This window comes from Lycium barbarum, chromosome 9 (genome assembly GCF_019175385.1).
Source record: "Lycium barbarum isolate Lr01 chromosome 9, ASM1917538v2, whole genome shotgun sequence".
In the NCBI taxonomy this organism is placed as follows: Eukaryota; Viridiplantae; Streptophyta; class Magnoliopsida; order Solanales; family Solanaceae; genus Lycium; species Lycium barbarum.
This window is the reverse complement of record NC_083345.1, coordinates 11562655-11575414: the sequence shown is the minus strand read 5'-3', so window position 1 is coordinate 11575414 and position 12760 is coordinate 11562655. Positions and strand designations below refer to the sequence as shown.

At 35.4% G+C, this 12760-nt stretch overlaps 1 protein-coding gene across 2 annotated transcripts; it reads left to right on the top strand.

The window, feature by feature from the left end:
* The first annotated feature begins 1514 nt into the window (after positions 1-1514).
* Positions 1515-9868, top strand: LOC132609445 (histone deacetylase 19). Of its 2 annotated transcripts, none has more exons than XM_060323421.1 (8): positions 1515-1670; positions 3185-3742; positions 4499-4939; positions 7475-7705; positions 7863-7930; positions 8048-8105; positions 9534-9602; positions 9689-9868. In XM_060323421.1, the coding sequence occupies exons 2-8, from the start codon at positions 3215-3217 to the stop codon at positions 9788-9790; spliced, it is 1497 nt and encodes a 498-aa protein (XP_060179404.1). In that variant the 5' UTR covers positions 1515-1670; positions 3185-3214; the 3' UTR covers positions 9791-9868. The 2 variants fall into 2 exon arrangements, with proteins under 2 accessions (XP_060179404.1, XP_060179405.1); XM_060323422.1 differs by having other exon boundaries at positions 1614-1763.
* Positions 9869-12760: the final 2892 nt, after the last annotated feature.

The window sequence follows — 12760 nt, the reverse complement described above, 5'->3', positions numbered from 1 at the left end:
GGCTAAATTGCTTGAAGCATTGGGCCTCTTCTTCGTATCCACAAAACAATGGTGGATATCTAAGGGTAAATTGCAAGAATGATCATGGTGGTTTTGAACTTGTGGCCCTGCTTAGTGAGATCTTAAAAAATGGCTTTTATTGCTCATTAGGTATAAATTGTAAGTATATAATTTAATTTTGTATTTAATTTTGTCTGTGAAGAAGGATTTTGAGACAATTTAATACAATGAACCTACTCAGTCGCCCGCAAGTTCTGTGCCTCATTCATAAAAATGATATGTAGTGTTCAATTGTTCACATATCGATATAACTGAAATGCATGTCTTATAGGCAACACATTACACTATCTCCACTTATTGTAACTTCTTGAAACGTCCATTTATTGTCTCATAGGTAAAACTAACTTATATATCTGATGGACAACAAAAGTTATTTTAGAAGCGGAACTAAATGCTCAATAGTATACTTTATGATGTCCTTTTCCTACAATCTCCTGGGTATCTTTCCATTTTGATTTACCTTCAACTATACGGTAGTTGGCAGGTGTTCTTCAATTCTTTAAACTTCTAATATATTTTTTTATAAAACTAATGTAATATTAATAGCTCATCTCATAACTTTGTTGAACATCATGTCATGTTGATTGACGATTCTAATCTTTAGAATTGCAAGTTCAACTGTTTATATATCTATCAATTTTTTTTTCACGTGTATCTATATGATCCAAGCCAGACACATATATGTTCAATTGATTCTCAACATGTATCGAAGTCTATTACTCGTCATGCTCATTGAAAAGAACGATTTAAATGTATCATGTGAGTTATGAATTAACATAAATTGTATCTTAGTTGATTTTTTCTAGCCAAATTCATGTAGTTTGTTGTGTGAAAATTCGAATATGAACGAAAAATATTTGCAGGTAACGTATAGTATAAGAACCAACGCTTATTTTATTTTGCTTTCTCAATTAGATGGGGTAAGAGGAATGGGAAAGGGAGGCGGCACAAAATGTAAGAATGAAACATGTAAAGCTAAGTTTTGACATATATTTTTTTTTCTTTTTGTAAAAAAAAATATTTTAGTAATTTTGTTAATGCACAAGAAAATGGTTTAAAAGGAATTAGTGTAATCTATCAAAATTAATGACAAAAATTAGGTAAGGATATAACATAACGCAAAATTCATATAGACATATCAAGTAATTTGGTTTAAAGAGTAGTTATTGTTATGTTTTATGATATTGTTACCGAAAGTATTACTACTGTTAATCTGAGTTAAAAAATCTTCCACTAGTAAATAAACGCGCGGAATTTATACAAGATCTAATCACAACAAACTTATTTGAAAGTAAAGTAGATGTGAGAATAACTTGGGTTTGAAGAAAAGATAGGAATATCTCCCGAAAATTCATATAACTAACTCCAATTTTTATTTAGAATTGAGACATCATTAATTGATGGATATTCCAAAAATATAAACTAATTTCCCCTTAATTTAATTTTTAGGTAAGACAATATTAGTACTACGAGTAGTACTATCACTAAGCCCCCTTTTTTAATTTCTTTTCAAGACACAAAAATTATTTACATCTGGTTCTTTCTTCTCTACTCAAAAACAACCTTAGCGATCTCTAGACTGGCCGCACCTTGTTCTTTTTAACTACCAGGTTTGTTCTTCTTTTTCTGTACGCCCTTTTTTTGCTTGACCTTAAATTCTTCTATGCAGTAAGAAAAAGGGAGAAAAAGAAGAGACAAGAATGGTAAAGTAGTTGCTTTTACTTGTATTTTTCTTGTACAGATTCTTGAGAAATAGCTTAGCTGAGTACCCTTTTGTGTATGATTGGTTAATTGGTTCTTGCATTTTGCTTATTTGGGTAGTTTAGTTGAAGAGTTTTAAATAGAAATAAGTGGAAATTATGAGTCTTTTGGGTTGGAAAATTAGGTATACTTAAAACACTGTTAATTTGTGTGATGGGGTTTGTTGAATCTTGCTGCTTGTACGTTTCTATCAAAAGTTTTCAACTTTAAGTACTCCTAAGATAGTAAAAAGTTTTAATTTTGGAAGATGTGGGGGGTGGGTGTTCATGTTGCATATTGTAGAAGGAGCTACTAAATTCTTCTATGCAGTTTGAAATTAACAACTGAGTAATAAAAAGGGCAAAAGAAAAGAAAAGAATGGTAAAGTTGTTGTTTTTACTTGTGTTTTTGCTGAGTGAAAGTATGAGTCTTTTTTTAAAATTTGGGTTGGAAAATTAGGTAAACTTAAAACACCGGTCATTTGTCTGATGGGGTTTGTTGAATCTTGCTGCTTGTGTGTTTCGATCAAAAGTTTTCAACTTTAGTACTAAGGTGCTAAAAAAAATTACCTATCTTTTTTTTATATTTTTTTTATTTTTTAAATTATTAACTTTTTACTTTGGTGGATTGGGGGAGAGGGGTTCATGTTTGTATACTATATAGGGAGCTACTATTTTTTGCTAACCTCATGCATGATTGATGAAGTTGTGTTCTAGGTTTTGGATTCTGGATTGATTTTCTCACATCTACTGTTGAGAAGCTTATTTTTACATTTTCTATCTTCAGTTGTGGCTTTTTTGTTTGAACACAATTGATTAGGTTCTTTCTCATGATGTATCCAGCATTGATTTAATTGCTGTGGTGGATCCTTCTTTTTCCTCATCTATGGAAAAGTATTATTATTATTATTGTTAGTATAGAAGAAAAATACTTTGAATTCAAGCTTTAGTTTCTACAGGCAGGACGTTGCACTTTTTGGAGGTGAAGAAAAGATAAGATGTTTGTGTGGTCACATGAAGAAATCATCTTGGTTTTTGAAGTTGACAAGATATTATCATAGTTCTTCCCGATTGTTGTTTTCGTTGTCTTATATTGACTCTTAGACTGTCTCTTTAATTTTCTCCATTTTTGAAGCTGGTTTTTGGCCAATTCCCTGACCAGTTTGGGATTGCCTATGGTGGTATCTTCTGTTTCTATTTGGGTGTTGATATGAAATTATGCCTTATTTATTGGGTTATTTTGAGAATGTATATTCGTTATTCTAAGTGAAAAGATCAAAATCTGGGGATTTATGTCAACCTCCTTTGCCTGGTTGTCAATCCGTGTTGAGATTTACTTTCTGCTGCTGAATTGTCTTCCTGTCTTTGCTTTTGATCTATTATAGGTTTAGCCTTACTGGTTTATAGCTTGGACAATGGATGCTGGAGGAAACTCCTTAGCATCTGGCACAGATGGAAAGAAGAGAAAAGTAAGTTATTTCTATGATCCTGAAGTTGGCAATTACTATTATGGACAAGGCCACCCCATGAAGCCGCATAGAATCAGAATGACACATGCTCTTCTTGCCCACTATGGATTATTACAACATATGCATGTTCTGAAGCCAAATCCTGCTAGAGATAAGGATCTCTGCAGGTTTCATGCTGATGATTATGTTTCTTTCTTGAGAAGCATAACCCCAGAAACACAGCAAGATCAGCTGAGGCAGCTGAAGAGGTTCAATGTCGGGGAGGACTGTCCAGTTTTTGATGGTCTTTATTCCTTTTGTCAAACCTATGCTGGAGGTTCTGTTGGTGGGGCCGTTAAGTTAAACCATGGACACTGTGATATTGCCGTAAATTGGGCTGGTGGATTACATCATGCCAAGAAGTGTGAAGCATCTGGTTTCTGCTATGTGAACGATATTGTGCTTGCCATTTTGGAGCTACTCAAAGTCCATGAGGTTGGCTTCTTATTTCTGTCCTTACTCACATTCACCAATGGAAGTTGATTGAGTGATTCAAAAATTTTAGACAGAATCGGTCACCACACATTTTTCACATTTTCTTGCTATTCATTTACTTTTCACACATTGACATCTTGTCAACAAGCTATGTTGTGATATTGTGATAATCAGCCATCCAACCATGCCATGATCAGGCTATTTTATCATGTAGTCTTCAGGAAATCGCTTTAAATAAAATAACAAGTCTCATTGATTAGGTATCCTTCCATGGTTATGAAGAAGGAATTTCTGAAATGGAGGGCTTCATGAAGCCATCCTTTAATCTCCTTGCTTAAAAAGCAGCCTATGTATAAATATGCTGGTTGTATCCATTTTATAACTGCATGCAAGGAGATGACATTATATTTCAATTTGATCGTCCAATTCACCGAGAGATGATCCCAAAAGAGAATTTCAACGTTTACACCTTATCCTCATAATTGTTGGAATATTAATGACAGTAAATGCATGATGAGACTAAGCACCAAGTATACTCTCATTTTAGCTTTTCCTGGTTCTACGTAGCTGATGGCAACACACAGAGCATTAGGTTGCTAGATGCATCATATTTTGTCATTTAATCACCAAAGCTTCTCTCGTTCGTTGAACTATTCATTGAGTTCTTCTTTGCTCATTTCATCACCACTCTCTTTTGTTGAACTATTCATTGATTTCTTCATTGCTAATTTTCCTTATTTAATATTTTTGTTGCAGAGAGTGTTGTATGTGGATATTGATATCCATCATGGTGATGGCGTGGAAGAGGCTTTTTATACTACAGATAGGGTCATGACAGTTTCCTTTCATAAATTTGGAGATTACTTTCCTGGTACGGGGGATGTACGTGATATTGGATTTGGAAGTGGAAAATACTACTCTCTTAACGTTCCACTAGATGATGGAATCGATGATGAGAGTTATCAGTCCCTCTTTAAGCCAATAATGGGCAAAGTGATGGAAGTTTTTAAGCCTGGAGCTGTGGTCTTGCAATGTGGTGCAGATTCCTTGTCTGGGGACAGGCTAGGCTGCTTTAATCTCTCTATTAAAGGTCATGCAGAATGTGTCAAATACATGAGGTCTTTCAATGTGCCTCTATTGTTGCTTGGTGGAGGTGGCTACACAATACGTAATGTTGCTCGTTGCTGGTGTTACGAAGTAAGCAAGTCGTTTACATTATCAATTTGCACATACATCTAATGAGTGATGATTGTATTTAGGCTGAGTTTTCTTCTTTCCAGTATCTTTTTGATTATGAATATGTTATTGAATGAAGTAGCCCCTAAGAGGGGAAAAAAGAAAGAAAAAAAGAAAGATGTTTTCACTGTAGTAGTTTGGCAACATACATCCCCCGCCCAGAAAGTAGAACGGGAAGAAAGACCATCAGGTGGAGGATAATGATTAGAATCTCAAATTAACTTGCCAAGTTTTGAAGATGATTTAAAAATTAAAATGTTGAAATCCTTTTATAACCCATGAATAAAGCTGTTCATGGTTCGGTGCCGGTTTTTGGTTCTAAAGAAAATCAAACTTAAGCCACACGTTGTATTTTTGTTCGCATTTTAAGCCCCAAACATGCCAGAGCATGCGAGTTCAGTAAATGTATGTCAACTAACTTGTGTCCAAAAAAAAAAAAAAAACTAATTTGTGTCCAATATGTTTGCCTCTTGTAGTTTGATTTATATCTGCATGAGTATAAATGGATACAGCGTTTCTTACCATTTGATGCCCTTAAGTGTTTTAGTATCCAAAGAATGCAAAGTTTTGAAAATGAATGTTACTCTCCTTCTATTTCTAATCAAATGTCTATTATTGTTGTTGAGTTGAAAATGCATGTTGTTTGGTAGTAGAAGTGGGTAGCATGTGGGGCACAAATTATTACTTTTAACTTTCTACTGTAGAAAGTTAAAAAGGAGACTACTGTGGAAATGGTAGATGTTTGCGCTTTAGGAAATTGACCTCTTTTGAGGAGTTTGTATTTTAACACGTGCCAACTGGGCTTCTGAATTACATTAACTCTACCTCCTGCCACCCAAAAATTGAGCACACAAGAAGGGAGAGAGAGTTAAAAAGAATACTACTGCGGAAATGGTAGGTGTGTGTTCTTTAGGAAAATAGACGTCTTTTTGAGGAGTTCGACCATGTTGTGGAGGAGGATGTTGTATTCTATGATACCCCGTGAACCTATTGGGCCTTTTCCTTATAAAGAAACTGAGCCCTTGACTGTAAAGTTCCAAGAGAAATCCTATGGAGATGTTTGGAGGCTAAAGGTGTACCTGTAGCATACATTAGGGTGATCAAGGACATGTATGAGGAAGCCAAAACTAGAGTAAGGACAGTAGGAGGGGACTCAGAGCACTTTCCAGTTGTGATGGGGTTGCATCAAGGATCAGCTCTTAGTCCGTTTTTATTTGCCTTGGTGATGGATAGATTGACGCGACAAATTCAAGGTGAGGTGCCATGGTGTATGCTTTTCGCGGACGACATAGTCCTGATCAATGAGACTCGTAGCGGAGTTAACGCTAAGCTGGAGGATTGGAGACATACCTTGGAGTCTAAAGGATTTAAGCTGAGTAGGACCAAGACAGAGTACTTAGAGTGTAAGTTCAGTGAGACACCCCAGGAGGTTGGCGTGGAAGTTAGGCTTGGTGCTCAGGCCATCCAAAAGAAAAGTAGTTTCAAGTACCTTGGGTCTATCATGCAAGGCAGCGGGGAGATTGACGATGATGTCACACATCGTATTGGGGTAGGGTGGATGAAATGGAGGCTAGCTTCAGGAGTGCTATGTGACAAAAAGGTGCCACCACAACTGAAGGGCAAGTTCTACAGAGTGGTGGTTAGACCGGCTATGTTGTATGGGGCGGAGTGTTGGCCAGTTAAGATCTCTCACGTTCAAAAGATGAAAGTTGCCGAGATGAGAATGTTGAGATGGATGTGTGGGCACACTAGGAGCGACAGGATTAGAAATGAGGCTATTCGGGATAAGGTGGGAGTGGCCTTGGTGGAAGACAAGATGCGGGAAATGCGACTGAGATGGTTTGGGCATGTGAAGAGGAGAGACATAGATGCCCCAGTGCGGAGGTGTGAGAGGTTAGCCATGGATGGTTTCAGAAGAGGTAGGGGTAGGCCAAAGAAATATTGGGGAGAGGTGATTAGACAGGACATGACGCAGTTACAGCTTACCGAGGACATGACCTTAGATAGGAAGGTGTGGAGGACCCACATTAGGGTAGAAGGCTAGTATATAAGTCTCGTTATCTTTCCTTATTAGTAGGCGCATTAGCGCATTATAATTTCTTGTGCTTTGATTTATGTTATTATTTGCTACTTTCTGTACTTTGATTACTCTATTTTATCTGTGCCGCTTTCGTGATTTGCATTTCCATATCGCTTTGAATTCCTTGATTATCCTGTTTTACTGTGTCGCTTGCATTATTTCATTGCAATATCGTTTTAAATCTTTTAACCTTATCTGACCCCCTTTTTATGCTTCTATTGAGCCGAGGGTCTCTCGGAAACAGCCATCCTACCTTGGTAGGAGTAAGGTCTGCGTACATTATACCCTCCCCAGACCCCAAGATGTGGGATTTCACTGGGCTGTTGTTGTTGTTGTTGTTGTAGCCCTTGACTGTACATTGTAATGCCTGTTGTGGTTTTCTTATACTTATGAATTGTTCTTCTGTGTTTGAGCAGACAGGAGTTGCACTAGGAATAGAGCTTGAAGATAAGATGCCGCAACATGAATATTATGAATACTTTGGTCCAGATTATACCTTGCATGTTGCTCCAAGTAACATGGAGAACAAAAATTCTCGTCAGATTTTAGAAGATATAAGATCAAAGCTGCTTGAAAATCTTTCAAAGCTTCAGCATGCCCCAAGTGTACAGTTCCAGGAGCGACCACCAGATACTGAATTGCCCGAGGTTTGCTTTCATTTCCCTAACATTGCTCTTACAAGAATTACCAGTTTCTACTAGGTTTTAGTATCCCAGATTGGGTTATAATTTGAGACAAAATCATTGAATCTGAGCTGCTATTTGTTTCTATATTTGCCACTTAATGTATCTTTGCAACATTCAGGCTGATGAAGATCAAGAGGATGCAGATTCAAGATGGGATGCTGATTCTGACACAAATGATGAAGAACGGTACTTCACTTTTTCTATTTTATTCATCTTGACAAGAGATATATTTGTTCTTCAACCTGCACCCTGTTATCTTGCTTATAATGAAAGGGTGATTCGTGCCATGTTGCTTTCATACAGTAAGCCCATTCCTAGCAGAGTGAGGAGGGAACATGTTGAACCTGAAGGAAAAGGAACGGTATGTATCAGCCTTTACCTTGTATCTGAAACAAGGTTTAGATGTGATCATCTTTTTTTGTGATGTATGGCAATGATTCAATTTGGTGTCTGTCGTTTCTGTACAGGCCTTAATTTACGTCAATTTTTTCCTTGTTCATTTCTAATGTGCTACAAATTATCTGCTTAATGTTAATGGTTTCCTGCTTCATATACTGTAATAGGAAAACTGCTGCTTGTGGTTGGCATTCTGTTCATTTTGAGTTTGCATTTCTCCCTTCTGTTAATATCATTTTGGTTAGATCAGTATAGGGGATAACTGCATCCGTGGTTGATGATTACATGTAGTGTTTTCTTATGCTTTCCAAGAGAGGTCCAATGACTTCTTTTCGCGGGCTTTAAACATGGGGAAGTGCTGTTTTGCATTCAACTTTATATATTTTTTTTCTCTGATGTTCTATCTGTCAAAATGAAGGATATGATCAAATACTTCTACTAATGGAAACTTCAAATGAGTTGATCTGGTGTTCCATAAGTTAATATTGAGAACATGCTCCTTTAGCTGTTACAGAGTATTAGTTTTGACTTAAAAACAGTTTTCATGGTGCTATTTTCTTTTCCTTCTTTCCTTACTTTGTATTGATTAGAGATTTGATGTTACTGGTGAAGATATTAGCTGGGAATTATTCACTTGTAAATATGGTTTTATCAAAACCTGTGTACTGACTTTATTTAAATATACATATATGTTACCACCTAAAAAGAAAGTTGGGAATTCAATTTAGTTCGTTAGGACATTTACTTTAGGATCTATGCTTTCTAGGAGTCTTTAGCGCTATTAGAGATTCTTATGCTGGTAGGAAGTATAGAGAATTTCTATTACTTTTTTTTTTTTTACTTTTATTTTGTAAAAGTGCTGCCTGAGAATAATTTAAATGGGAACATGGTTAGTGAGAATTCATATAGCTTACCCCAACTTGTTTGGGATTGAGGGGTAATAGTAGTAGTAGTAATAGTTGTTTTCAGTGAAGAAAGGTTATGGTAAATTGATAACAATTCTAATCACCGTTAATTGGTTAGAAAGTAGTTCAACAATTGGAAGCTTAAAGCTTTACAATCAACCCCTTCATAAAAGTAGGCCAAGATCTTGTTTAATTTGATGTTCTTAGTTTTCATTAATCTTCTATGTAGTTGGTAGTTTTGCTATTTTTTCATATTTCTCTTACCATGATGTAGGAGAAATTAGCAGCTTTCTATTTGGCTTCCATTTTCTGTAGTAGAGTCATTACCAGTTACTTGAGGATGCTCTACTTTTGAAATTCCTTTTCTTACATTTACATTTTCTTCCCTCTTATATGCGATGTCTCCTCTCGTTCCTGCTTAACACCATTGTCAATCATTTTCTACTGATGCCAAGCAATAATAGTTTGTTTTTCATTCAAATTATCAGGAAGACATGAAAACCGAGGAGCGTCTAAGAGAAGTAGAGTCGACATTTGCCGAATCAACAAGTTTGAAGGTATAGAGCATTATATGCACATTTCTAAACCGCAAAAAAGGTCGGGTAGATCTAACAATTTTCTCATTGAATGTGTTTTAATCCAGGGTGGCAATTCAGGTTCTGCACTGATAGATGGAGGACAGATAAAAATGGAACAAGGATGCTCTAACAAACCTTTTGATCAGCCAACTGATATTAATTCTTGATTGAACTTAGTCTTATCTTTTGAACTCTATTGTAATGTATGATCTTTAAGTTATACATTTGAGTCTACTTGTCATGCACACTATTTTGCAGATATGATTGTGATCCATGACCCTCCCCTCCTCCCCCCCCCCCCCCCCCCAACCAAAACCACGACCACGCGCGCGCACAAAAAAAAAAAAATAGCGCTTCACTCTGTCATATAAGTAGAAGAAAAAAACATGCAAAATGCCAATATGTCAAGATTTTGCTGGAAATGGGGTTTAGATAGGTTGTGGTTAATCATATATGTTGGATCAGATCAATTTTATTGCTTGTGATCTGTGAAGTTTTTTTAGTATTTTATTTTTGTTTTCAAATACCCACTATCCACTGATTTGAACACATATCGTCTCTAGTTATAAATTTGGTTCATTTCTTCGAGCTAAGATAGACATATTGCTAGAGAGTCATCTTCTGCGTATTTACAGGAAAAAGAAAAAAAAAATGAAAACAACAATTGTATGAATGAGTAGGCCTAAACAGTCTGTCATATGCATTATGATTTACTTTCTATATGCTACTTATTGGTTTGTCAACGTTGCAAAACTAAAAAAATGCGTATTAGCAGGCTGAACTGGTGAAATCTTCGGTTGTCTCTTTCTGGATAGGTATTTAATAAATGATCTTTTTTTACTTCTCATATCTTATGGACCTTTTAAATTTTAGACCAAGTTCATTGAAAATTTTATGAGAAAGCGTTAGACCACGTGTCTAATATTATTAAGTTATTGTAAATGTGAGATAACGATCTAATGTTTTGTTTGTAAGAATGGGCAATATTTTAGCAAATTTAGATCTAAGTCTAATGTTGTCAAATGTTTAAGAAAGGAGATTTTTCAATGATAGCCTAAAAATGAGAGTTTGCGTAAATTAACCAGTAAACTATATCACTGGCCCATGCTGCTTTGTCAATGAAACTTTCTGGGCTTAAGGAAGAAGAAGTAGTCCATTGGAATATCTGGCTAAAATCTTCAGCCCGCCCAACTATTTGTTTCACCACTTTTTTTTTATTTTTATTATTTCGCACATTACATTCTTTTCCTGCAATTTATGGAACACAGTCTGATTATGGTGTTTGTATTCAAGAAGTGGTAGAAAACGAACCACTCAACTTTCATTTTATTGTACTAAAGTTACTAAAATAAGTATCATAGAAAATCGTTAAGACTAAATAAAAAAGACATTTTATATGATTTTTTTGTCAAAGTTGAATGACTTTTGGTTATAAAAGAATTATTTAGTGACTTGTTGTGATACTTAGGCAAAGTTAAATCATTTTTCAGTTAATAGTTTAGTGACTCTTTTGTGATACCAAAACAAAGTTGAGTGATTCTTATGAATAAAAAAGTTTAATAATTTAAATATTATAAAATAAATTTTGAGTGCCCATTTGTGAAATTCTCCCAATAATTCTTACCCCAAAAAGAATAACAGAGAGAAGAAAGTATTGCCGTGGAATGACAAATTAATGTGGCAATTAAATAATAAAGTCATCAATAAAAGGACAAAGAGAAGAAAGTTTCGCAGTGGAATGACAAATTAATGTTGCAATTAACTGATAAAGTCATCAATAAGCAGGAATTTTTTTCTTGAGATGTACCCTTCACCAAAATCAGTTATATTCATTCCTAATCTACCGAATACTTTCATTTTTGATTGGCAAACTTTGACTATAGAAGCATGTGATTTTTCAAACATTTTAACAAATGTGTAAAGACAAGTTCAAAACATCTTGAAAATGGTATGATCTACACGAACATATTTTCCTCCATTTTCATGAAACAAAGGCGTTGACTAAGGGAAAATGATTTTCTCGGCAGGAGTAGGAAAATAAGTTTCATAAGAGGCATTGTCTCCTTCCGATCTCCATATGTGGATTCAGAATATAGAATTTATTGATTCTGAATTTATAGAAAGGGGAAGTTTATTGGGTTCTAGAGAAATTATTATACATATTAAGTGAATTTCTTAACACAAATATAAGATTTTTGCCAAATTTACTGGGTTTTGTCGCTAGCTTCGTTCGTGCCTATCTCCACATGCACCCCACCCCACCCCACCCCCAATCCTCCAATACCTTAACCTCTTCACACCACTTTATCCCACCCCTGTAGTGTTTGTCTAAATTATAATTAAATATTTTTGGATAATATTTTCAGTACAAAACAATTCTTGTGGAAGATATTTTTCTCCATACCAAACACACCCTAAGACTGTTCTTATTTCTCCCCTCTTTACATTGTTTCTTTTTCCGCGAAACTTTACATCAACATAATAAAGTTGGCAAATTAAATCAAACCGGTAAACTGAAAAAAGGTGAAAGAAAGTATAGGATTAGGACCAATAAAGGTTAAGCAAATGATAGTGTGATTTGACTAAGACAAAATTATGGAAAATGAGAAAGTGACTTGAAAAGTAGAGTTAGCATATGGATTTACAGCTGCAAATTTTGTAATGAAGACTTTTCATATGAATTATCAACGGAACATGTCACAGTAATCATAATTTGTATCGCATGTCACGGCTTTAATTTGTTGTTTTCTTTGGCACAACAATAATTTATCAACTACCATAATATGCTCAGTTATGACTTATGAATTTGGGATTTACCGTCAGTCGGTGGTGTCAGGTGTGTGTGTTTTTTGTTTTAATCATCGGGCGTCCAAAATCATATGGCTTGACAAATTTGAAATTCGCGCTGTGTAACAGCTAAGGTTCATTGAAAGGTGAAGTACTACTTACAATAGTTTTTCTATTTGAAGGCTTGAACACGAAACATCTAATTACGGATTAAGGAATCTCATCCATCTACTGTATCCCTTGATGGTGTTTGTGTGTGCGTCCAGGAGCAAATCTAGAAGGCTGCATAAAGTTTCACCTGAATAATAATAGTTTTGTTCACCCCACCCCACCCCTCACCTTTACATACA